Below are 27,479 nucleotides of genomic sequence, written 5' to 3'. Positions count from 1 at the left end.
TGTTCTCACTCATAGGTGGGAACTGAACAATGAGATCACTCGGACTCAGGAAGGGGAACATCACACACCGGGGCCTATCATGGGGAGGGGGGAGGGGGGAGGGATTGCATTGGGAGTTATACCTGATGTAAATGACGAGTTGATGGGTGCAGCACAGCAACATGGCACAAGTATACATATGTAACAAACCTGCACGTTATGCACATGAACCCTACAACTTAAAGTATAATAATAATAAATAAATTAAAAAAAAAAAAAAAAAAAAAAAAAAAGAAATAATAGCTGCTACAATGAAGAAAACAGCTTGATGGGAATGGTGATGGTGGTGATGATGATGCTTCCCTCTATAGTCATCCTTCAGTATCCACAGGGATGATTCCAGGACTCCTTCCCCTACTTGTATAATAAATCCATATATGTTCAAGTCTCTTATGGTGTACTATTTGCATATAACCTATGCATATTCTCTTGTATACTTCAAATTATCTCTAGATTACTTATAATACCTAATACAATGTTAATACTTATAGACAGCTGTTATATTGTATTGGTTTTATGTGTTTTTTTAAATCTTTATATTGCTTTTTTTTTTTTTTTTTTTTGAGACAGAGTCTTGCTCTGTCACCCAGGCTGGAGTGTAGTGGCCGGATCTCAGCTCACTGCAAGCTCCGCCTCCCGGGTTCACGCCATTCTCCTGCCTCAGCCTGCCGAGTACCTGGGACTACAGGCGCCCACCACCTCGCCGAGCTAGTTTTTTTGCATTTTAGTAGAGACGGGGTTTCACCGGGTTAGCCAGGATGGTCTCGATCTCCTGACCTCGTGATCCACCCATCTCGGCCTCCCAAAGTGCTGGGATTACAGGCTTGAGCCACCGCGCCTGGCCTATATTGCTTTTTTAAAATTTTTTCAATGCATTTTTGATCTAGGGTTGGTTGTGCATTTGTGGATACTGAACCCACAAATTCAGAGAATCAACTGCAAACATAGTTCCTTGTCCTTAGAATCAACCAGGATCTTCTGATTATTTGCACAATAGTCCCAGAGCCCCAGTATTCTAGTCAATAAACTTTCAGAATGAATTGGGGAGATTTTTTATAACATATCCTCACCCACCAATTTGTTCAATATAAATCCACTCATGGTTACAGAAATCCCAAATTCAGAATTCCCTTGAGCTGTTTCATCAGTTAGCTAATGGGTCCTTGCACAAAAGGATGAAAAGTAAAAAGGGAAAAACACAAGATATTAATAACATTTTACAGTTGTTATGGTATAAAAATACCATAACATCAAGTTTAAGCCAAAAAATAAAATAAGAAGGAAAACAGCAAAAGGGAAAAAGAGGGAAGAAAGTATTAATGAAAGTACAACGCAATACCTACAAGATATAAGTTTCATGTATAAACAGATTCACAGATTTCATTTGTACAAGTGCTGGATACAATTCATCCCTTCACAAACATTCTCCTCTAGCTGATGACACAGTTTGATTAAAACTAGGAACAGTTTTTAGCCCCCTGATCTTTGCTGCTTATAGTCATAAGGAATTGCAACCTAACTTGGTACCTAAATAAACTGAAAGCCTAATTTAATAGTATATTATTTTGTAACAAATGACTGAGTCTCAGCCAATCACAGAAGCTGAGCTTCAACCAATCATAGATTGATACCTGATCAGACCATGCTCAAATTCGGCAAACTGAGAGCTGTAACTAATATAACTATTTCTGTACCTCACTTCTGTTTCTTCACTGTAAATACTGCCTGTCCACATTGTCGAGCAGAGTTCTCTGAACCTTTTCTGGTTCTGAGTGTTTTCCTATTAGAGAATTGTTCTTTGCTCAATTAAACTCTGTTAAACGTTCTGTCAAAAAATTTTTAACAGAATGGACTACTGTATAGTAAACAGGTAAAACTGAAATTATCCTTTTGAAAGAAGACATTTTCCAACAGTCAAAGAGCAACACTAAATTCATTCAGGTTCTTAGAGGTACATTTGCAATCAAGGAATTTAGATGCTTTCAAAAAGAAAAAAGTAATCTTAAAACTGAGATATTTTAAGAAGAATAAAAGGACAATTCCTTTGCCTCACTCGGTTTTCTCTAATCCTTACGGAAGCTTATTTTATTCCCCACTCCCCTGCCACCCCATGCACCTTATTTCCAAAATGTCAGTGCATACTTATTTGTTAATCATACTCCTTCCTCTTACTAATACCACTCAGTTCCTTCCTTTCCCATCTGGCCTTGCTTCTTCAAGAAGAAAAACTTTCTTGAGACACTCCTCCCCCTTTCTAATGTAAATCAATCAAACTTGCCCAGCTTCTTTGAAATCTGCAGTTCTCCTCATTACCCTTATTAGATCAACAAAAACCACAGGCTTTTTTGTCAGCTGCCCAAGGCTCACAAAACTCCAATCTCTGAACTGGCAGTCAAAGGGAAAGTTGTGAATACTTAAAATGTTTTCTTTTAATGCAAGTCTCATGCTTTTACACAACTGTATTCTCAATTGGACTATGAATTTCTTGAACACAGGAACCATATTTTCCTCATTTTTATAAATGCCCACCATAGGTATGCCCTAAAGAGGCCCCTTGAGCCCCAACTGCATGTACTCCTTACTGTACCATCTATGAGCATTTCAGCATTTTATGTGAAAGGAGCCTAGAGGGAAATTTGAGGGAAGAGGGTCTAGGTAGGAAACTAGTCTTGAAGCAACATCATATGGCAAGCAGACTATATTCTCTTAGATTGTATGTTTATTCCATTTATTCTTTCTTCCATTTGTTAAAAAATATTGGCCAGGCATAGTGGCTCACGCCTGTAATCCCAGCAGTTTGGGAGGCCAAGATGGGCAGATCACGAGGTCAAGAGACCAAGATCATCCTGGCCAACATGGTGAAGCCCCATCTCTACTAAAAATATAAAAATGAGCGGGGCGTGGTGGTGCACGCCTGTAGTCCCAGCTACTCGGGAGGCTGAGAATCACTTGAACTTGGGAGTCGGAGGTTGCAGTGAGCAGGGAGTGCACCACTGCACTCCAGTCTGGTGACAGAGCGACACTCTGTCTCAAAACACAAAAACAAAAGACAATTACGTGTCAACTATGTGTCAGACAGTATTCTTGGTGCTAGGGAATTCAGCAGAGAACAAAACAGGCAATGATCCATACTTTCATTAATAGGACATTAACATGTTAGATAGTAATAAGTATTATGAAGAAAAATAATTCAGGGAAGAATAGTGAGTTCTGGGGTGGAGGTTTTTGATTTTTTAAAGTGGGAAGTCAAGAAATGCACCTCGGAGAAGGTGGCATTTAGTGAAAACCTCAAAGTGGTTTGAGAGAGAGTGATGCAGATATGTGGACAGTGTTTCAGGCAGAGAAAATAACCTGGGATGTCTGAGAAAGGCAAAGAAGCTGGGGCTACAGCAGTAAGAGCAAGAGAGTAAAGTATAGGTGTAGCTAGAGAGTTATCAGAATATAAGATTGTGTAGGGCATTTTTAGGCCAATATGAGGACTGGCATTTTTAGGTCATGATGAGAACTGGCATTTACTCTGGCTAAAATAGGAAACCACTGGAGCATTTTGAGCAGAGGAATTGAACTGTCTGATTTAAAAATTTTAAAAGGTTCTGGCTACCTTGTGAGAAGAGACTGAAGTAAGATATCCATGGAAGTAGAAGACCAGTTATTAGGTTATTGCAATAATTTAGGCGAGAGAAATGAATCAGGGTGATAACAGTAAACTTTGTGAGAACAGGTCAGTTGCAAATACATTCCAGATTTTCTGACCAGATTTGATAAGGAATATAGAAAAAGAGGAAAGGACAAGAGATGACAGAGTGTAGGCAGAAAAGAGAAAAGGTTCAAAGACTGAGCCCTGCAGTATTTCAACATCAAGAGCTTGAATTTCAGAATAGGAATCATCTCAAGGCTTTAAATATAAGTGCTGAACAATCTCAAATTTGTATTTCTATCCCAGACTTCTCTAAAATTCAAGTTCTAAAATCCAGTTGGTTACTTTATGTCTCCACTTGGAAACAAGTCTTGAAGCAATACTTGTATAGCAAGCAGACTATGTTCTCTTATATTGTATATTTTTCCATTTATTCATTTCTCAATGATGTCCCATTTAGACATCTCAAAATTAATGTTCAAATTTGAACTTCTGACATTCTCTCCAAAACTCAATCTCTTTAGAGCCTTCCAAATCTCAGAGAAGAGCAACTCTGTCCTTTCCATTGCTCAGGTCCCCAAACTTGCAGTCATTCTCCCTCTCACATCCTAATATCCAATCCATCAGCAAATCCCATTGGTTCTGCCTTCCAGAATCTGACCATATCTCACCACCTACACACGCACCTGTGCACGCTGAACCAAGCCATCCTCTGTCTTTCCTAGATTATCACATAGCCTTCTAAATGGTCTCCTTGCTTCTCTCCTTGTCTCACTGTGATCTGTTCTCCACAAAGCAAGCACAGTGGTCCTGTTAGGACAGGAAGTTGCATTATCTTTTCTCTGTACAAAATTCTCTCACAGCTTCCTATCTCAGGTAGAACAAAAGCAAAGTACTTATGGCTGATGGGCCTGTGCTACCTCCTAACTACTCTCTCCCTTACATGGCTCTAGTTACACAAGCCTCTTCACTTGCCTCAAATATACCCAAATATATCCCCACCTCAAGGCCTTTGTATCTATCTGCTGCTTCTGCCTGGGATGTTCTTTCCTTAACAAATCCTCATGGCTTGCTTCTGCATTTCCTTCAGGTCTTTACTTACATGCCACCTTCTAAACGAGGCCTTTCTTGGTCATCCTATCTAAATCACAATCTCTCCCCAAATAATGCTGCCTATTTTCTTAATATAATACTTCTTTAACATATAGTACACTTTACTAGTTTACCTTGTCCAGTGCCTGTCTCTCCCACTAGAATATAAGCTCCATTAGAATGAGAAGTTTTAAAATTGTACTTACTTTTTTTTTTTTTTTTTTGAGACAGAGTTTCACGTTTCACTCTTGTTGCCCAGGCTGGAGTGCAACAGCACGATCTTGACTCACTGCAACATTTGCCTCCCGGGTTTAAGCGATTCTCCTGCCTCACCCTCTTGAGTAGCTGGGATTACAGGCATGCGCCACCACGCCAGGCTAATTTTGTACTTTTAGTAGAGGCGAGGTTTCTCTATGTTGGTCAGGCTGGTCTCAAACTCCCTACCTCAGGTAATCCACCCGCCTCGGCCTCCCAAAGTGCTGGGATTACAGGCGTGAGCCACCGTGCCCAGCTCAAAATTGTACTTACCTCTCAACACCTAGAGCTGTCATATACCTGGTATATGACAGTTACTTAACAAATACTTATTGAATGAATAAACTGATAAAAAGCAGAGGAGAAAAACCAGGAGTATTTTTTTTTGGACTCAAGGAATAAAATGTTTCAAGTAAAATGAAATATTGATGATGCATTTTTAACTTAAAATGTTCGTGTTTCTTTTGAGAGGTAATGAAGCTTTGCTTTTAAAGCATGTATGCCATTTCAGTTTCAAGAGGACTAATATAAAATAAGGGAGCTAAAGGTCCCCAAACCACCATCCTCTCTTGCCCTACCACTGCAGATCATGGAATCAGGTGATAAGAATGAAGAATGGATGATTGAGCCAAGAGTGAGAGAAAAAACTAATATACATTGCATTCCTGCTATATGCCAAGCATTATGCTGCATTATCTAACAAATATTGCCACATGCCTACCATATGCCAGAACTATTTTAAGCACTGGGGTTACAAAGTGACTCCACCTACTAAAGAATAAAACATTAGAGCACTGGTTCTCTCCACTAATCAACCATCATAGCCTTGGAAATGAACTACCCCAAATATCGCATCGTCAGAATTATTACTGTTTCATACACCAGTGTTTGTTTCTCTTTTATCTCTAAGTATGTTCAAGTTTCTGCTTCTGAAACACACACACACACACACACACACTTTCTCTCTCTCTCACTTAGGCTTGTAGAACTTGCTTTCCCTTCTAGAAATTGAACTCTCACTCTCTCCTCAGTTCACAGCCAGTCCTTTCAAATACATAGTTGCCATTTGCTGCATACACTTCCTATCCACTCATTCTTATCTTAAATCCCTTCTATTTGGATTCTGTTACCACCACATTACAGAAGTGTCTCCAGATTCTGCCAATGACCTACTTCTTGCCAAATCGAGTGACCTTTTCTCATGTGTCTTTCTCTGTGGCTTTTTTGCAGACCTTGGCAGTGCCTTACAATTCTCTTTTCTTTTGAATTTTGCTCTTCTGTTTCTTCCAGTGTCTTTTTCTTATTCATTCATTCATTTATTCAACAAACTTACTAGGCACTGAATGTTTTGCTCTCAAATTGCAGCATACTTTAATGAGAAAAAGCAGGGGGGTTTGGATTCTGGCAAACTACATGGAAAACCAATGGATTAGTGGAAGTTTGGATGGTAAGCATAAAATTACAATAAAGAGATTTATACAACTCATATTTTGCAAATGATATCTGGTTCTAATTCATCAATATATCAAGTCCATATTAGTATATGCTTATCAAATATTCCAGGCTCTTCACTGTTTATCGCTGGGTGCCTTGTTTCTCAGCAATCTCTCCTCTGAGCTACACAAGCTTTATTTATATTAATAACATCACAAATCAAGTCACATCAATATCTTACTCAGTTAAGGAACCATTCTATTTGTTCTCTCTGTGTGACCTTTAACAAATGACTTAATCTCTCGCTGCCTCATCTGCAAATGGGGTTTAAGCCATTTTTATTTACGGTGACTGATGTGGTTTGGCTGTGTCCCCACCCAAACCTCATCTTGAATTGTAGCTCCCATAATTCCCATGTGTTGTGGGAGGGACCTGGTGGGAAATAACTGAATCATGGGGACAGCTTCCCCCATACTGTTCTCATGGTAGTGAATACATCTCATGAGATCTAATGATTTTATAAGGGGTTTCCCCTTCTGTGTGGCTCCCATTATCTCTTGCCCACCACCATGTAAGACGTCCCTTGCTCTTCTACCATGATTGTGAGGTCTCCCTAGCCACATGGAACTGTGAGTCCATTAAATCTCTTTTTCTTTATAAATTACCCAGTCTCGGATATGTCTTTATCAGCAGCATGAGAACAGACTAATACAGTGACTTTGCATACTTTGATAACATCTTTTCATAAGTTTACGTGAAAGTTAAAGTTTTTCACGCTAATAACAATAATGGCTAACATTTATTACTCACTTAATATATGCCAGGCATTATGATAAGTACTATGCAATGCAACAGCCTTGGACTCTTAATAATGTGCTTGTCCCTCTTTTATAGTCATGCTGCAGATGCTCTGGCATGTGATACACTGCTGTGAGATCTAGGCTCTGTCACTAAATTTCTTGACTATATACTCTTTTTTATTGTTTTTATTTTTTTGAGACGGAGTCTCACTGTGTCGCCTAGGCTGGAGTGCTGTGGTGCAATCTTGGCTCACTGCAACCTCCAACTCCCGGGTTCAAGGGATTCTCCTGCCTCAGCCTCCCGAGTAGCTGAGATTATGGTCCCCGCCACCATGCCCGGCTAATTTTGGTATTTTAGTAGAGACAGGGTTTCACCATGTTGGTCGGGCTGGCCTTGAACTCCTGACCTCAAATGATCCACCCGCCTCAGCCTCCCAAAGTGTTGGGATTGCAGGCGTGAGCCACTGCACCCAGCTGTATATACTCTTTTTTGAACAAACAGCTTCATGTTTTCTTTATTGAACTTTAAGTTTAATTAGGTCATGCTAAATTTGTATGTAAGAGAAGGAGGAGATTTTCTTGCAGGTGAGAAAACTTAAAACAAAAAGTTTCAGTATTTTGAATCTGTGCTATATAGGAAAAGTACAGCCTGGCTCTAATTGTGAAAGGAAATATGACAAAGTTCTGGATAAGTGCTGGGATTATGCAAGCAAAGGAAAAAAGTGATTTGCGGGTTTGCTTTGGCAACTTGTTTCCTAATATTCCTGTATTTGAAACTTTCTTTCCAAGTTCCCAACCCTATTAGGTTAGCTTGTGTCCTGGACGAGCTGGTCATCAGCCTCTGCTTATCCCTTCTTCTCCCCAGCTTACCTTACGGCTTGACTTAAGAGCTTAGAAGGAAACACTTTGGTAAAAGAAATAAATTGACAAAGAAAGACAGGTATAACAAGGGGCTTCCATATGAACAAATTATTTGGATGGAGTTAGATTTAATTCTCATTATTGGCAGCGATGGTGGTAAGTGTGTTTGTGATGGTGTGGTACACGGGCCAAGAAAGGAAGGAGAGGTCTGCACAGCAAATGGCTTCCATTTGTTTATGTTAGGCATTTTAATCACTTTAGTATTTGCACAGCTGAAGGAAAGGAAAGCACCCTGAGAACAGACACCATGAGGAACTCTAGAAGTTTGCAAACAATAAAAACATGAGTTGGAAAACAGCCACAAATGTTATAAGTAAAAAGCACCGCACCCCAAATAAACCTAATATTAGGATGTTAAATTCAAGAGGAAATTAGTAAGGAGCACATTGCAATAATTTTTCTGAAAATTCTCAACTCTGCTTCATTTCTGTTACATAGATATCAAAGCAGAGGTATTTAGAGAAGATGAGGAAAACAGAGATGTCTGCACAATATGGTGAGAAAAAACAAAAGCCTTTGGATCAGACAGAATGAATTTTTAATTCCATCTTTGTAACATACAAGTACGACGCTTTGGGGGTTTTACTTACTCTCTCAGAACTTCAGTTTTCTTATCTGTAAAACAGGACTAACCGTGCCTAGCAAACATTAACTGAATAGCGGTTGGAATTTTTCCTCTTAACACTCTTGTTACCCTTAGGCCTTTATTGTAATGAGACCAGTTGAAAACTCATCTGTCTTTTTTGTGCTGTCCCACATTGGCTGGTAGAATGATTACCCTGTCAATGCCTATTCTTATTCTGCCCTTGTGATGGCCTGCTCAGGAGGTCAGTTATAGGCTGGATCCTCCTCAGTATAGGAAAATAGAAACCATGGAAGACACAGCAGGCCAATTAAGCGTTAAGAAGAAAGCACAGGATATTTTACACAAACCAAAGGCCATGCTTCCATAGACAACTTCACCAAGGGTGTGTTGTTTACGCCACCTTTGTTATATTTTCAAACAGATTCTTTCCTCCCGGAGTTAGCACTGTAACTGAGGCCCTGAAGGCTGGTAAAGACCGATTGTCCCCTCAGACTCGTCACTCAACACTGGTCTGGCAGCTGTCCTGTTTGGGTTATGTGTGCCTCAGTCCAGAGCCGAGCCTCAATAATGGCAATGTTTTGTCTGCCCACCTAGCAAACAGTGAGTTCCCACATTCTGCCTACCTCCCCAATCCTCCCCTAATCTCTAACTGCCCACAGCCACCTAATATAGACTGTCAACAGGACAAGAGAAACACAGAATTTAAAAAAACAAGTGTTCAGTTAGAGGCAGGTCGATGTAGACTTTGTTTACCAGTTGGCTAAAGTGCTCATGTTTACCACTGGCTGAATAAGGTCGCCTTTCATGAGTCCTCATGGTGTGGATTTTTGTTAGGTAGCAATATAGCAATAAAAGTCACTTTACTTAATCTTTTTTTCTCTTTTGGCAATTGGTGAAGGAGTTGGAAATGCAACTGTGGCCAGCCCCAGCAGTGGAAATAGTTTGGTTACAGAGGTGTTGCAAATCTCTGTCAAAAACGTGTTTCTCACTAGCCTCCCAAGGCACAAGTTTCTACCATTAGGATCCCATTATTTTGCCTGTAAGAAAAGATCATGTCGTCTATCTTTAGCACCAGTTAGTTTAAAATACTTTGGGTCTTGAAAGAAAGAAAAAGTACTACTCTGCTTAAACTGGGGTGAAGGAGAAGCTTCAAGGGAAGAAGTGACTTCAAGGGAAGTAGGACAAGGGTAGGAATCGGGTCTCTGGGAGTAGGAGACATCCTTTTCTAGTCTATAGTGTGTGTGTGTGTGTGTGGTCATGGGGTAGGAGGGTGTGAGCTGAGGACAAAAGATGATCTCAGTATGACGAATTTGGGCTGAATTTTAATTTTGTCTAGTACCAGATCTCTGTGCAGATGAAATAGAAATCGATTAACTGTGACTTGATTTAAACTTAGAAGGCATTGGCTTTCAGTGTGGACCACTTGAAAATGCTTTGTAGTAACCATTAAAGTTCTGCTTAAAGTTCACCATTTGTGCCATGAAGCACATGGATAGCGTATCCTGTCTTAAGACTGCAACACCAGTGATTTGTTCCTTCTTCTTTTTCAGAACAGATGCTAACTCAGAGACCAGAAAGCTAGATATGTATAAATGAACTTACAAAATAAGGCAAGAGACTTTTAAGTAGAATATATTTGAAAAATAGACAAAAAGGTGTAAGACCTTATCTTCAGTAAAACTTTTACAATCTTTTAAAATAGAGTATTTTCATTTTGGAAACCAAAATTAATATAACAATGATTATCTGTTGAGGACACCATTTCAACCTTTAGAATTGTACATAACATAAAGTTGGAAACATATGAAGATGATCAAATAGGAAAACCAGAACTCTCTTAATCTATGTTTTTTTTTAACTGAATAATGCAGTTGATTGTTCTAAAATTCTAAATCTTACCATATTGCAGAAATAATAATAGCAAAAGGAAAAAAATCATTTATTAAACTTTTACTAAGTATAAGGAATTTCTAAATTGTCCCATGTAAAATGTCCATGACTTTATATGATAGATACTGTAATCACCATTTTATAGATGAGAAAACAGAGTTTAAAAGACTTGTCTAATAGCACACTATGGTAAAGGCTACAGCCAGGAACATATGGGCACTCAAGGGATTTTGAGAGGGAATTTAAATTTATTTTCTTTGGCAAAATAGTTCCTCATTTGATACCTAATTATGATTTCAGTGCAAATGTTTGCTTAGAAGCAATTGCAATAGGTTAACTAGATTAGCTTAAACCTGCTATCTACAACCTTGAGCTTTCTCTTTTTTAAAAAAAAAAAAAAAAACAAGGTCTGGTCTCGCCCGGGCTGGAGTGTGGTGGCTTGATCATGGATTACTGCAACTCCTACCTCCTGGACTCAAGCGATCTCCCCACCCCAGCTTTTGGAGTAGCTGAGATTATAGGTGCATGCCACTCACCTGGCTAATTTTTGGGTTTTTTGTTTTTGTTTTTTGGTAGAGACAGAGTTTTGCTAGCTGGCCTAGGCTGTTCTCAAACTCCTGAACTCAAGCGATCCACCCACCTTGGCCTCCCAAAGTGCTATGATTTACAACCTCAAACTTTCAATCCTATGATCAGGCACCAAAATGTATAACCTATTTCAATCTTATAAAATACAACTCCTCCCACAAATAGCCACCACCTTTGTATATTCAAGCAACTGTTCATTTGAATTCCAAACTCATGCCAAATCTCTAATGCATTCTGCAGTTAATCATCAACCTACTCATTTATTCATTCATTCAATGAATATTGAGTGCTTACCATATGCCAGATACAATTCCAAATGCTGAAGATACAAAGCCCAAGCCATTATAGGATTCATAGTTTAGTAGAAAAAAGAGATATCACATCGATAGATGCAACCTCTACCTCCTGGACTCAAGCAATCTTCCCACCCCAGCCTTCGGAGTAGCTAGAATTATAGGTGCTAGTAAAACTGTTGAGGACACCATTTCAACCTTTAGAATTGTACATAACATAAACTTTTGCTAGATAGATAGATAGATAGATAGATGATAGATAGATAGATAGATAGATAGAATAATATTGACATGTTCTTAGTGAAAATCTGAGTTGTCACTCAGCAACAATTATTTCCTTTGTTAGTAAGTTATGTATGAATTTTAATTGGGCTCATGACCACCTAGAATAGAAGCTACACTTCCCAACCTTTCTTGAGTTATGTACGGCTATATGGCTAAGATCTGCCCAATGGGATGTAAACGGAAGTATGAACAATATCAGACATGTTCTGAAAAGAAGACAGTGTTCCCTTCTCATTATTTGCTCTTTTTCCTGATGGTTGAAATATATGCATGCTGACTGGAGTTGGGGCAGCCAATTAGGCCCAAGGGGTCTGCATTTTAGGGATAGTGGAGCAAAACGTTAGAGGGTAACTGAGCCCTTGATAATTATGTCAATCATGCAAACCCTCAATTACTTACCTCTAGACTAAGCTTACCTGTGAGAGAAACATCTTCCATCTTTTTACAGTTCTGTTTTGGGGCAGTTTCTGTCACTCCCCTTTGACTTTTATCTTAACTAATAGAAAAATATAAAGAAAATTTAGCAGAGCAAGGGACTAGCGAGTGGCACTGTGTGATATTTTAGACAAGGTGATTAGGGAAGGATTTTATGAGGGATTGTTATCTGAGCAGACTCCTGAATGCATGACTATGTCATGTGAGTAGGGAGAAAGTATGGAAGGGGGAAATAGTAAAAGGAATACAGTATCTACTTTCATTTTGGAAACCAAAATTAACATAATGATTATCTGTTGAGGATACCATTTCAACCAAGGAAAGGGGGAAATAGTAAAAGGAAAGGGGGAAGTAGTAAAAGGAAGAGCCCAGAGATGAGAACATGCTTTCGTGTCCAGGGACCATCAAGGAGGCCAAACCTTTTGAAAGGCAAACCTTTCAAATCTTTTCATGCCCACAAATGAAAATCCTTGACCCTAGACATTGTAGAGAGTGGTCAACTTTGCAGGGACTGGTCTCTGCAGGCTTCTTCAAAAAGCATGACCCAGTTATGAGTCTCAGCTTTTACCCAGCTTCATGGCTCATCCTCTAATGGTCCATTTCAAAATGCTTCCTGAGTTCACTATTCAAATACTATGCACTTTTCTGAACCTAGCATGAGTTCTCACTCCAGCTTAAGAACTGGCTCTATTGATCCACCCCTTCCTTTTTTCTTGAGTCTACATAGATATTACTGCCTATATTGTTCATTTTAATTATGAATAATCTATCATTCTGTTCTCATTCATGTGTGTGTCTCTTGCCCCCTCAATTAAGATGTAACATAAGAGCTAGATGTTTAAAAGTGTTTAAAATCCCTTTTGGTTACTATCTGTTCAAACAGAAAGTGCTCACTAAAAACTTTCTGCATGTCCAATGAATGCTTCATTTAACCGTCTCACAAACTAGAAACACAATGAGAGAGCCTAATCTTTCCCTGTTCCTCCCTTTCGCCAGGAAGATATGAGTAGCTAAAGTATTTGGTGCTATATATAGTCAGTTGATGTCAGCTGAATGCCAGTCTCTTCAGAAAAGCTCAGTCTCCAGTTTGAGTCAGAGCAGGGACCATGCTGTCCCAGGTTCAAGGATAAAAACCATCAGGCCCAAGTGCCATCCATAGTCCATCTCCAGAGTCTTCCTCCACAAACTGGGATTCATCCCCGCTGAAAAAGCACAATCTAACAACAAGGTGAGTATGTTGTTTCCTAAAATGTTTTATTAGTCAGTTGTCCAAGGAGATTCAGAGTTGTGACTCATAAATGGGTGTTCTCTGCTTTAAAGAGCAGCTGTTGCCAATATTAAAATGCTACCACCAAAGAATTCTGGTTTATCTAGTGTCTTCTTCATTCTTACAGTTTGCTGGAATTGATGGAGTATGATGCTGGTACAAATGAAGGCCAGTGAGGAGACAATGATAGATTAAAATACTGTGGAGAAAAGAGAGGGAGGGGAAAGGAGACCAGCAATTTCATTGTTTCTCACTGCCTGATGATCATTATATTAATGTCCAGATAAGACTGGGTCTCTGTTCACTGTGACATTGCCTGTCAATGAATAACATACTCTGTCACCAGATAAGGAATGCATATTGAAGTCTTTCAGTAGCAAGCGATTATAACTTTTTAAGAAAGAACAAAGATGTTGTCTTTCACAACAGTGATTATGAGACACTCCAAATGAGTTCTTCACATTGCCTCAATAATGTCCCTTTGTTTTTAACAGGGAACAAACAAACCATGCTATCACATAATGCTATGGTGAAGCAGAGAAAACAGCAAGCAACAGCCATCGTGAAGGAAGTTCATGGAAATGGTATCAATAAAAATCCTTCGTAGCATTAATATAGATCAGCATGAATGTGGCTCCAACCTGACATTGTTTAATATTCCATAGTTTACTTCCTTTAAATTCTTGCTGTTCTGTCATAACAAACCTGGAGCTCTAAGGGGTGTAGAAAAGCCTATGGTAACTAATCCTTTTGTAGTCATCCTTTCTCATTTGGAAGCTATTTTCAGAGGAACAACTGCTGTAAAAGGCATGAAGCAATCTGACAGCTGATGTACATTCTGCTTGGCCTGCCTTCCACATTATAAGTTAAGATCACTCTAGATTCTTTTTTTTTTTTTTTTTTCTGGACAAGTCTCATACAATCTTCTCTTCATTGTCCATCCCACATGGTTTAGCTTGATTTCTCTTACCTTACATTATATAAATCACTCAAAATAAGTTCTGTCATCTTTTTTATAAAGCTATTAAGTTGGAATTCATATTTATTGCTTATTATTTAACTCCATTTCTATTGCTTATTTATTTAACCCTTCAAATTTGGTAATTGATTTACTAACATATTTTGTGTGCAAAGTCTACTTTTATTTGTAACTTCTGAGAAAATATAAAGTTATTGTAGTCTTAAAGCATATGACTCAAAAAATATTAATATATATTACATACTAGGTACTATTTTACTCTCTCCTTTTCTTTAAATTCCAGCAAATAACTTGAGAAAGCAATGCTTTGTAACTTGCATTTTGAGTCTTATAAAGGAAATTCAACTTTGTTTATAAGCAAGGTATAGCATCAATTTTAAAAGTTAAGAAAAAATATTCAGGTACTCTTAGGAGCTGATTTGAGCCATTTCAGATATATTTGTGGAATTTTCAGAATGCCTCCTTATTTCCTCTCTACTGACAAGGAATGCAGCCTTTCACCACTACCTTATTGAGACCTAGAAGCTTGAGACCTGGGAAGAGTATTGAGCATAATGTTTTCATATTGCATCTTCCATAAAGCAAGAGGAACAGAATCAAAGACTTTTAGGTGCTCCCCACACAATGTAGTCATAATTAAGAGGTCCTGTTGTTGTTTTCTATTTTCTGCAATACAAAACCACTATACTGGATTCAACTTGGTTCTCCTGTTTTACTATAATGTCAAATTAGCTTGGAATAAAATGAGAATAATTCTGAATCAGATGCCAGAACTGAACTCGTACCAATCCAAAGTTCCAAAATTCATGCCTCTTTTAAAATTTCATGCATCTTTGTATTTCCAGCTTCAAGTAGTTTACTTGAAATTATTTCATAGCTTCCCTGATCAATGTGTCAAAAATCAGATGATCACTGGAGTTTGTGACAAAATTGTTTACCTTAAAATAGACTTTTTATGTTATTGTTTTCTAATGGAATCCTAATCATAAAACAGTCAGTCCATTTAATGTATTCCAGCCTAAGTCATGTGTTGGAGTCTACTCTGTTAGCTCTGACATAGGTCTATAAAAGTAAGAAGTTTTTTTTTTTCCTTTTTTATAAACATAACTATTGTTTTATGAAAAATACTTGGGAAAAAACACACAATTATATATCAAAGTGGGGGAAACCCTCAAAACCACTATCTCACCACCAGTAAATCCTAGCTACGTACTCAGCTGAAACCCTCCCTCCCATGTCACTGGATGAGTTCCAGCTCCCTTAAGAGGAGTCACATGCTCTGTCTTTGTTGGAATGTCAAGTATTTCAGATAACGTGGGGATAATCAGACTCTTTCCAAGCTCATCCCAGATGAAATAACTTCAGTACTTTATGAAACAGCTCAAATATTTTTCTATTTCCTCTGACATTTTATATGGAACGTCACTATTTGATGATGTTTAGCGATCTGGAGCTAGGGGAGTATAATTTTTTCTCAGGATGCAGAAATAAAATGAACTTCAGAGAAACTTTTTTGGGAGTGATCCTCCAAACTTTCAAACATTTTGCAGCAGTAAAAATCTGGATAATTTAAGATAAAACATGCAACTGCTTTCATCTTAATTTTAAGACAAATAAATCAAATTTTGACCGGATTGTCCTTTATAAAGATAAATGGAAAAGGATGTTCCAGTCAAAATCCCCTTTTCCTACCTTCCCTCCTCTCCCCTTGTGCATCGGAATCTTTTTCAGCACCATAACTCATTTAATTTATATTACTACTTTCCAAAAACATTTAGCTTGGAGGAGTATAAAATGTGACAATGAGTTGGCGAAATCAGTCATTGTCCTCTGAACATGAGGTGGAAATTCAATCCCATTCTTGTAGGGGAAAGAGATTGCAGTGGGTGAGTCTTTGAGATAAATCGGTAGAAAAATATAAGAATCAGAAATGGAGAGTTTTACATCAGAGCCCTCATTCCATCAGAAGGAGAAATAACCTCAAAGAATTACTGAAAAATTCTCTTCATATAGATTATAATGCTAACTGCATAGAATGAGTAAGAGGTGGATAACTCCCAGCCTCTACTAATCACACCCCCAAATTGTTGCTTATTTTGAATCCATTATGATTTGGTTTCAAATTATATACTAGAAACAAATATACCACACTCCCAACAAATGACTAATAAAAAGCATCCCAAACATGAAGGCTGCCTGCTTTTAGATTTACCTTCCCCATATCATAGTTATGATTACCATCATCACCACCTTGGCAGGAAGCAGAGCTAATGGTAAAGCTGTCCTGGTTACTGTTGTGAGACAAACCTCTGTGCTATATATAAAAGTATCTCAGCCACAATTGTTACCATCTAACACGTGCTATTGTAAAAGACAAAAAATAATTTGGCATTATCTGTGCATGAATTAGTTACAGAGACGAGAAAAGACAGCCTCTAATAGTCCCCACCCCTGAGCCCTGTGTAATTTACCCCTAAATCTGTACATATTTTCCAGTATTAATCATATTTTTCTCTTGTTCAGTAACTCATTTGAAACTTGAAGACTGAAGGAAGGAGAGAGGTAGGAAAGAATGAAAGGATAGGAAGTAATAAACTGACAAAGAGATGGGGCAATCAGAATAAAATAAGGAGAGGCACTCTAGAGAAACTGGCATCTGTTTAGAAATGCTGGGGGAAAGGAATTGGAATTTTAAAAACCGTAAGAAGAACTGGGAGTATGATGTTCCCTGACTTTAAGCATGGATATTGCTGACAGTTTAGAATAAGAGCTTCATAAATAGAGAAGACCACAGTGCCTCCTAAGTAAGCTTTGGTCACCCTACAGTCCTCTTACCTGGGTTCTAGGAGGGCTTTTTTTGGTATGTTTTTTGTTTGTTTTTTTCTCCTCATGATTGGGCAACAGCTTTTCCCAGCACACAGAAGAGAACTGGGCAGGTTGTTTTTGTAACTTCAGGAAGAGAGCTTAGCTTTTGGTCTGAAAACAGGAAGCCCAGGTTCTAAATGGAGTGCTGTTGTTAATGTGGTACCAGGCGTCCCGGGTTCCAGACTAGACATCAGATTTCACATCAGAAAATGAGGAAGGCTGGATTTGCTGATACATCTAATTATAAAATTCCATGATTCTAATTTACTGATCTATGTGCAGAAGCCAAACATCAGTGTGTTTGAGTTCTTCCATCAGTAACAAAGGAAATGATAATATTGACGTAAATTGCAAGGACTCTTTGAAAAAGTACAAAGTCTAGAATTTCAGATGAACGATTACATGAAGACTGCTTTAACTTTTCGTGTAGGAGCGTATCTTAAACTCTAACTAATCAAATCTTCAAAATCAAAATGAAGATGCCAAAAAGGCCTTTCATACCTCCTATCAAATATAAAAAGTTTATAGAAGAAGAACTTAATGATTCAGTGTAAAATTTTGGTAATTTTCTGTTGTTTGTTTTAACCTTTCACATTAGCATTCTCATAGCCCCAAGAAAAATAAGAGCTAGAAAGGTTTGCACGTTTTATTTTGAAAACTGGTGTGCAGTCATATCTTGTGAATTCATAAGTTTTCTGAGCATCTAACCTCTAATAAGGCACTCCAGAAAACTAGTACAAGAGAACTAGGCTAAACTGTATTTTACACTGAAGTTGAAATTGCAGAGTTCAATTCTAGCTATATTATTCCATCATCCTAGCTTTCTTTGAAGGCTTTTTCACTCAAATATATTTTAGATACACATCCTATAAACAGTACTAGATTATTCTGTTTGTGTAATTCAATACATTGGTAATCTCATTTTTTGAATGTTTATAGATTTATGGTTTTTAAATAATGTTTTTATTAATGACTAATTTTTGAAAACTTTATAAAATAGCCTTAGAACTCAAATCAAGACAAAGACATATAAAATAAGAAAATGAAGAATCACAGATAGTATTCAAAATCAACTTTTTTATGTAGAGATAATTATCACAGAACTTTTTATCAATTGGAGTTTTAAGGCATTACCCAAAATCACAGTCTGGACTATGATCTTACATGTTATATGTAATATGTACATACATGTTACTTTATAGAAGAACATATTTTGTGCACTATTATTCAATTGCATAGGCCAACTGTCCAGGGACAGGAGGAAGAGTTCTGTGCAAATGCAGATAATCAATAAGCCCACCCTAAAGCAAATAAGCTTCAGCTAGCTACCCTCTAGTAATTGCAGTTGCCAATCATGGTAGAACAGTTTTAAAAGGTGTTTTGTCTTACTACAATTATTTGTAAGTGAGTGTCTTTGCAAACTATGGATTAAATTAACTCATCTAACTGAAGTTATGGATCAGTATAAATGACACCAATAAGAAAGTATACCTAGCCATATTTATTTATTTATTTATTTTTTGAGATGGAGTCTGGCTCTATTGCCCAGGCTGGAGTGCAGTGGTGCAATCTCGGCTCACTGCAACCTCCGCTTCTTGAGTTCAAGTGATTCTCCTGCCTCAGCCTCCTGAGTAGCTGACATTACAGGTGCCTGCCACTACGCTCAGCTAATTTTTGTATTTTTTTAGTAGAGATAGGGTTTTGCCATGTTGGCAGGGCTGATCTCGAACTCCTGACCTCAGGTGATCCGCCTGCTTCAGCCTCCCAAAGTGCTGGGATTACAGGCATGACCCACCACGCGTGGCCTTATTTTCAATAGATGATCTAATGCCACAAAGACAACCCTCTAAGCCATGAAGGCAAGGGTATGTATTCTAAATAAAACATATCATTTATCAAGCACCAAGATTAAACACACCATTAAGAACCCGTGCAAGGGTTTTCAGTGAAGGGCAGGGAACAGCTGAACTTGGAATCTGTGTGCTCAGCTGACAGCGTTCTTGACTCTGAAAGTTTAATGAGAGTGATCATGCATTAGATTCCTTAACTTACAAATGTTTCTGAAACCCTTGCTCCAGTGACATCATAAATTTAACTATTAGAAGGGAAGGGAAGGGAAGGGAAGAAAACCTTGGAGAATTTTGTTTGTGTGTTTTATCTGTTTATGCAAAATATCCCATCTTTTATAATCTAAATGGAACTTGCTAGTCTGAATCCAGAATCAAAAAATTGAAATATCGCATCCCCATCACACTGTCTAGTATGTTGAGGGATATTCATAGACACACTGAAAAATAAACTTGTTCATCCTTCCATGGTCCAAACACATAGTGACAGAGACTCCAAACACTTGCAAATAAGTAAGTGTGAATATTCCCTGTAGAACTCAGCAAAGCTGACGAGCAAATCTCAGGAAATTGTTGTAAAATACCCTCATGTACTCTGCTCTGTTTTTCTTATGCCTTTTCCATAGGCTATTTCTACCATTCCTGGGGACTGTGAAGCACAGCATTTTGTTTTGTTTTGTTTGGGGATGCTAGAGAGCCAAACAGAGCTGTTCTTCATTGCATTAGGAAGAGGTATAAAATATTTTAAACATTTTTAATAACAGACTTTATTTTGTAGAGCGGTTTTAGGTTTGCAGGAAAGTGAGGGAGAAAGTACAATAATTTCCCATATAAACTTCTTCCCCGCTGCTGTTTCCTGTATTATTAGCATCTTGCATCAGTGTGTATTTGTAACAACTGATGAACCAATATTGATAACTGTTGCAGCCCATTTTGTGCTGCTATAACAGAATACCTGAGACTGGGTAGTCTATACTGAACAGAAATTGATTCATGGTTCCAGAGGCCAGGTAGTCCAATATCAAGGTGCCAGCATCAAGGGAGGGTCTTTTTGCTGAGTCATCACATGGCAGAGGACAAGAAGGAAAAGGAGGCTGAATTCATCCTTGTATAAGGTCACAAATCCCACCCATGAGGGTGGGGTACTCATGGCTTAATTACCTTTTAAAGCTCTGAGCTCTTAATACTCACAATGGCAATTAAATTTCTTTCTTTTCTCTTCTTTTTTTTTTTTTTTTTTTTTTTTTGAGATGAAGTCTTGTTGTGTCATCCAGGATGGAATGCAGTGGCCTGACCTCGGCTCACTGCAACCTCTGCCTCCTGGGTTCAAGCGATTCTCCTGCCTCGGTCTCCCGAGTAGCTGGGATTACAGGTGCACACCACCACGCATGGCTAATTTTTGTATTTTTAGTAGAGATGTGGTTTCACCATACTGGCCAGGCTGGTCTCAAACTCCTGACCTCATGATCTACCCACCTGGGCCTCCCAAAGTGCTGGGATTATAGGCGTGACCCACCGCGCCTGGCCTGGCAATTAAATTTCAAAATGAGCTTTGGAAATGACACACATTCAAACCATAGCATTAACTAAAGTCCATAGTTTACATTAGGATTCACTCTTTGTGTTACGCAGTTCTATGGGCTTTCACAAATGCAGTGTCGTATATCTGCCATTAGAGCATCACACAGAATAGTTTCTCAGCCCTAAAAATCCCCTATGCTTCAGTTATGCATCCCTGTCTCTCTACTCCTTCCAAGTCCTTGGCAACTATGGATCTTTATGCTGCCTTCTAGTTTTGTCTTTTCCAGAATGTCAAATAGCTGGAATCATACAGTAAGTAGATTTTTCTGACTGGCTTCTTTTACTTAGAAATATGCATTTAAGGATTCTTCATGTCTTTTCATGGCCTCATAGCTCTTAATTAAATTTTTTATCTTGAGATTTTTTTTTAGATAATCATAGTTTCACATGCAGTTGTTAGATATAATATAGGGCTATCCCATGTGCCCTTTCCCAGTGGTAACATCTGGCAAAACTATAGTACAATATCACAACCAGAATATTGACATTGATACAGTCAAGAGATGTAACATTTCCATTCCCATAAGGGTCTCTCATGTTGCCCTTTCATAGCCATCCCCACTTCTCTCTTGGCCCTATCTCTCCTTAAACCCTGACCAATCACTATTCTGTTCTCTGTTTCTATAAATTTTCTGTAATTTCAAGAATGATATACAAATGAAATCATACATACAGCATATAACCTTTTGGGAATGGCTTTTTCATTCAGTGTAATTCTCTAGAGATTCATCCAGGTCTTGTTCTCAATGATTTGTTCCTTTTTGTTGCTGAATACCATGCTGTGGATGGACCACAGTGTTTTTAATAGTTTACCCACTGAAATACATCTGGGTTGTTTTCGGTTTTTGATTATCAAGAAGGAAGATGCTATGAACATTTGTATATATGATTCTGCAAGAACAGCAGTTTTCTTTTTTTTTAAGGATAATAAGAGTGGCTAATTACCTTTATTTTTATTTTTATTTTGAGACGGAGTCTTGCTCATCACCCAGGCTGGAGTGCAGAGGCATGATCTCGGCTCACTGCAAGCTCCGCCTCCCAGGTTCACGCATTCTCCTGTCTCAGCCTCCCGAGTAGCTGGGACTACAGGTGCCTGCCACCATGCCCGACTAATTTTTTGTATCTTTAGCAGAAACGGGGTTTCACCGTGTTAGCCAGTATGGTCTCGATCTCCTGACCTCGTGATCCGCCCACCTCGGCCTCCCAAAGTGCTGGGATTACAGGAGTGAGCCACTGCGCCCGGCCAGAACACCAGTTTTCTTTCTTTCTTTCTTTCTTTCTTTTTTTTTTGAGACGGAGTTTCGCTCTTGTTGCCCAGGCTGGAGTGCAATGGCGCGATCTCGGCTCACTGCAACCTCCGCTTCCCAGGTTCAAGCGATTCTCCTGCCTCAGCCTCCCGAGTAGCTGGAATTACAGGCATGCACCACCATGCCCGGCTAATTTTTTGTATTTTTAGTAGAGATGGTGTTTCTCCATGTCGGTCAGGCTGATCTCAAAGTCCTGACCTCAGGTGATCCGCCTGCCTCAGTCTCCCACAGTGCTGGGATTACAGGCGTGAGCCACCATGCCCGGCCAAGAACACAAGTTTTCATTTCACTGGGATAAATGTCCAGTATTGCTGGGTAGATCTGCATTCAGTTTATAACATAATTTATTAAATTGTTTTCTAGAGTGTCTGTACCATTTTACATCTTCAGCAGCAATGTGCAAGTGACCCAGTTTCTCCACATCCTCACCAGCAAATGGTGCTGTCATCATTCTTCATTATAGACATTCTGATAGGTGTGTAGTGATATATCATTGTGATTTTAATTTGCATTTCCCTAGTGACTGATGATGTTTACCATCTTTTCAAATGCTTATTTGCAATCTGTATATCTTTTTCAGTTGAAATGCCTCTTCATGTTTTGGTCCACATTCTAATTGGATTGTTTGCTTTTTTAATAGTTAATTTTGATTGTTCTGTATTTATGCTAGACTGTTGTCAAGGTTACATGTTTTGAAAATATTGTTTCCCATCCTGTAGCTTGTCTTTTCATCCTCTTAGCAGGGTCTGTCTCAGAGCAAACGTTTTTAATCTTGATGATGTCCAGTTTATCAATTATTCCTTTTATGGATTGTGATTTTGGTGTAGTTTAGCAACTCTTTGCCTAGCCCTAGGTCCCAAAGTTAGACTAATGTGATTTTTCTTCCTTAGCCTGTTAACATGGTGAATCGTTGCCTAGCTCTAGATCTCAAAGACATAGTAATGTGATTTTTCTTCCTTAGCCTGTTAACATAGTGAATTACATTGATTGATCTTTGAATAGTGAAACAGCGTTGCCTCCCTGGATTAAACCCCACTGGCTCATGATATAAAATGCTTTCTATATATTGCTTAATTATATTTGCTAATAATATGTTAAGGATTTTGCTTCTATATGTATATGGGATATTGTTTTGTAACTTTTTCTGTGTGTGTGTGTTTTTTTTTTTGTTTTGTTTTTTTGAGATAGGGTCTCACTCTGTCACCCAAGTTGGAGTGCAGTGGCCTGATCTCGGCTCACTGCAACCACCTCTCAGCCTCAACTGATCCTTCCACCTCAGCCTCCCAAGTAGCTGGGACCAACGCACCACCATGCCCAGCTAAATTTGTGTGTGTGTGTGTGTGTGTGTGTGTGTGTGTGTGTGTGTGTTTGGTAGAGACATGGTTTCACCATGTTGCTCAGGCTGGTCTTGAACTCTTAAGCTCAAGCAATCCACCTGCCTCAGGCCTCCCAAAGTGCTAGGATTACAGGCGTGAGCCACCCCGCCTGGCCTGTCTGTGTGTGTTGTCTTTCTCTGGCTTTGGTATCAGAATATCATTACCTTAATAAAACGAACTAGGAAGAACTCTCTTCAATTTTGGGGCAGAGATTATGTGGCATTGGTGATAATTGTTCTTTAAATATTTGATAGAATTCTCCAGTGAAATCATTTAAGTCTGAAGGCTTTTGGGAGGTGAGGAGAGTTTTAGATTATAAGCTGAATTGTCTGAATAGTTATACAGTTAATCAAGTACTCGTTTCATGTTGGGTGAACTGAGGTAATTTGTGCTTTTTGAGGAACTGGTCAATTTTTTCTAATTTTTCAAGTTTATGTGAATTTATATGTAGAATTGTTTGTAGTATTAATATTCTTATTATCTGTTTGCTATCTGCAGTGTCTGTAATGATATCTCTTATTTTGTTCCTAATATTGTTAATTTGTGCCTTCTCTATCTTTTCTGTGTTAATCTCACTAGAGATTTATCAATTTTACTGATCTTTTAAAAACCAGCTGCATACCTCATTGATTTTCTCTATTGTTTTTCTGTTTTTTATTTTTTTATTTCATTGTTTTCTGCTCTTATCTTTATTATTTCTTTCCTTCTGCTTGCTTTGGGTTTATTTTGTTCATCTTTTTTTTACGATTTTTGGGGTAGACACTTAGTTTATTGATTTGATACTTTTTTTCTTTTTGAACTTTGCATTTAGCGCTATAAATATTCCTCTCAGCCCTGCGTTAGCTGTTTCCCATAAATTTTGATATGCTGTATTTCTATATTCATTTAGTTCACTGAATTTTTCATTTCCTTTGAGACTTCCTTTTTTGTCCCATGAATTATTTAGAAGTATGTTGATCAGTTTCCAAGTGTTTGGAGATTTTACTGTTACTGCTCTGTTACTAATTTCTAGTTTGGTTTTATTGTGATCAGTGCTAACACTCTGAATAATTTAATCATTTTAATTTGTTGAGGTTTATTTTATAGCCCAGGATATGATCTATCTTGAAATATATTCCATTGGCACTTGAAAGAAATGTGTGTTCTATTGTTGTTGAATAAAATATAAATGTCAAGTGAGTCCTATTGGTTGCTAATATTGTAGAATTTTATATTCTTACTGCTCTTCTGCCTAGTTGTTCTATCATCTGTTAAGATGGGGGGAATTGGCCGGGCGCGGTGGCTCAAGCCTGTAATCCCAGCACTTTGGGAGGCCGAGACGGGCGGATCACGAGGTCAGGAGATTGAGCCCATCCTGGCTAACCGGGTGAAACCCGTCTCTACTAAAAAATACAAAAAATTAGCCGGGCGAGGTGGCGGGCGCCTGTAGTCCCAACTACTCCGGAGGCTGAGGCAGGAGAATGGCGTGAACCCGGGAGGCGGAGCTTGCAGTGAGCTGAGATCAGGCCACTGCACTCCAGCCTGGGCGAAAAAACGAGACTCCGTCTCAAAAAAAAAAAAAAAAAAAAAAAAAAATGGGGTGAATTGAAGTTTCCAACTATAATTGTAAATTTGTCTGTGTCTCCTTTTAGTTCTACATTTTTTTACTTTAAATATTGTGTAGCTCTCTTTTTGGTGCATATACGTTTGGGATTTCTAGGTAATCTTTGTGGATTCGCAATTTAATCATTATATAATGCCCTTCTCCGGTCTCTGGTAAATTTTGTTGCTCTGATTTTATCTGATATTAATATCAGATAATATTTGGTTGATGTTGCTTGATATCTATTTTTCCATTCTGTTACTTTCACTTGCTTATAATGTTATTATAGGCAGTGAGTTTCATGTAGGCAGCATAGTTCAACAAACCATAGTTGGTTCACTTTTAATCCAATCTGACATCAATTGATGTATTTAGATTATTTACATTTAATTTATTAATGTATTAGATCTTAAGTATGTAATTTTTATTTTTTTCTGAGACAGAGTCTTGCTCTGTCACCCAGGCTGGAGTGCAGTGGCGGGATCTCAGCTTACTGCAAGCTCTGCCTCCCAGGTTCACACCATTCTCCTGCCTCAGCCTTCCCAGTAGCTGGGACTACAGGCGCCCACAACCACACCCGGCTAATTTTTTGTATTTTTTAGTAGAGACAGTATTTCATCTGTTAGCCAGGATGGTCTCGATCTCCTGACCCCGTGATCCACCTGCCTCGACCTCCCAAAGTGCTGGGATTACAGGCGTGAGCCACGGTATAGAGTTTTCAAATGTATCTGTTCATATAGCTTTCAGGAGTTGCTCTAAGTATTGCATTATATATGCATAACTTTTCACAGTCTACTGATGTTGTCATTTTACTAGTGTAAGTGAAGTACAGAAAATTTATCTACTTTTGACCAGGCACGGTGGCTCATGCCTGTAGTCCCAGCACTTTGGGAGACCGAGGTGGGCGGATCACTTGAGGTCAGGAGTTCGAGATCAGCCTGGCCAACATGGAGAAACCCCGTCTCTACTAAAAATACAAAAATTAGCTGGGCGTGGTGGTGGCAGGCACCTGTAATTCCATCTACTCTGGAGGTTGAGGTAGGAGAATCAATCGAACCTGGGAGGCGAAGGTTGCAATGAGCCGAGATCAGGTCATTGCACTCTACCCTGGGTGACAGAGTAAGACTTTGTTTCAAAAAAAAAAAATCTACTTTGATGCCTTTTTATCCTCTCCTGTTTATAAAATAATGGTCTTAAGTATTTCTTCTACATACATTTACATCAATCAATGTTATAATTTTGGCTTCCACAATAAAATATAATTTAGAAAGCTCAAGAGAAGAAGGAAAGCCTGTTGTATATACCTATATTTCTGCTTACTATATACCTTCTTTATCTCTGATGTTCCAGGCTTCCTTCTTTTATTGTTTCCTTTCTATTTTAAAAAAACTTCATTTTAGCCATTCTTTTAGGGTAGGCTTTCAGGCAACAAATTCTGTCAGTTTTCCTTCATCTAAGAATGTCTCAAGTTCCCCTTTATTTCTTGCAGGATATTTTTCACTGAGTATGGGATTCTGGGTTGACAATTCTTTTCTTGCAGCACCGAGAAAAATATGGTACAATTTCCTTTTTGCCTCCATGATTTCTGATGAGAAATCCACTATTATTCTAGTTATTTTCCCCTTATAAGTAAGTTGTTTTCCTCTGGTGGCTTTCAATATTTTTTCTTTGTCTTTAGTTTTCAGAAGCTTAATTATAAGTCTTGTTGTGAGTTATATGTGTTTATTATGTTTAGGGTTCTCTTAGCTTCTTGAATCTGTATGTTTATATCTCCTGTCAACTTTAGGACGTTTTTCAGCCATGATTTCTTTAAGTACTTTTCTAGCCTCCCCTTATTTTTCCTCTCCTGGAACTTCAATGACATGAATGCTATATCTTTTATTAGAGTCCCATGAATCCCTAAGAATACCTCGTTCATTTGTTTTCAAGTCTATTTTTCTCTGTGTTGGTCTTATTGGGGAAATTCTATTATTCGAACAGCTAAGTGATTTTTCTCATTTGCCCCCTCTATTTTACTGTTGAGCCCATTCACTGAGCTTTTTACTCAGGTTATTATATTTTCAGTTCTAAAATTTTTATTTGGTTCTTTACATCTTTTATTTGTTGGCTGAGTTTTTTTTGTTTGTTTGTTTTTTGTTCCTGCTGCTGATGGAGTCATCGGCAAAAAAACCTTTCCATTTAAAGAATTTGTTTCAAGTGGTTTCCTAACTGCTTTCTGAAGCATTGTTTTAAATTATGGGTACTTTAAAATCTTTGTCAGATAGTTTTAATATCTCAGGCATCCCAATGTTAGCATTTGACTGTTTTTTTTTTTTTTTTTCATTCAGTTTGAGATTTTTCTAGTTCTTTGTATGATAAGTGATTTTCAAATTTAAGCCTGGACATTTTCACATTATGTTCTGAGATGCTTGTTCTTTAAA

At 38.2% G+C, this 27,479-nt stretch overlaps 1 protein-coding gene across 1 annotated transcript in view; it reads left to right on the top strand.

The window, feature by feature from the left end:
• The first annotated feature begins 13,289 nt into the window (after positions 1-13,289).
• MYOZ2 (myozenin 2) overlaps positions 13,290-27,479 on the top strand; it is a 48,278-nt gene continuing 34,088 nt past the window's right edge. The window contains exons 1-2 of the mRNA XM_050792350.1: positions 13,290-13,483; positions 14,017-14,106. Of these exons, the coding sequence (XP_050648307.1) occupies positions 14,031-14,106 (76 nt within the window). The 5' untranslated portion in view covers positions 13,290-13,483; positions 14,017-14,030. The remainder of the gene's footprint in view (positions 13,484-14,016; positions 14,107-27,479) is intronic.

The sequence above is a fragment of the Macaca thibetana genome, chromosome 5 (assembly GCF_024542745.1).
Source record: "Macaca thibetana thibetana isolate TM-01 chromosome 5, ASM2454274v1, whole genome shotgun sequence".
In the NCBI taxonomy this organism is placed as follows: domain Eukaryota; kingdom Metazoa; phylum Chordata; class Mammalia; order Primates; family Cercopithecidae; genus Macaca; species Macaca thibetana.
The sequence above is the reverse complement of the archived record's forward strand: the minus strand, read 5'-3'. Positions and strand labels throughout refer to the sequence as shown.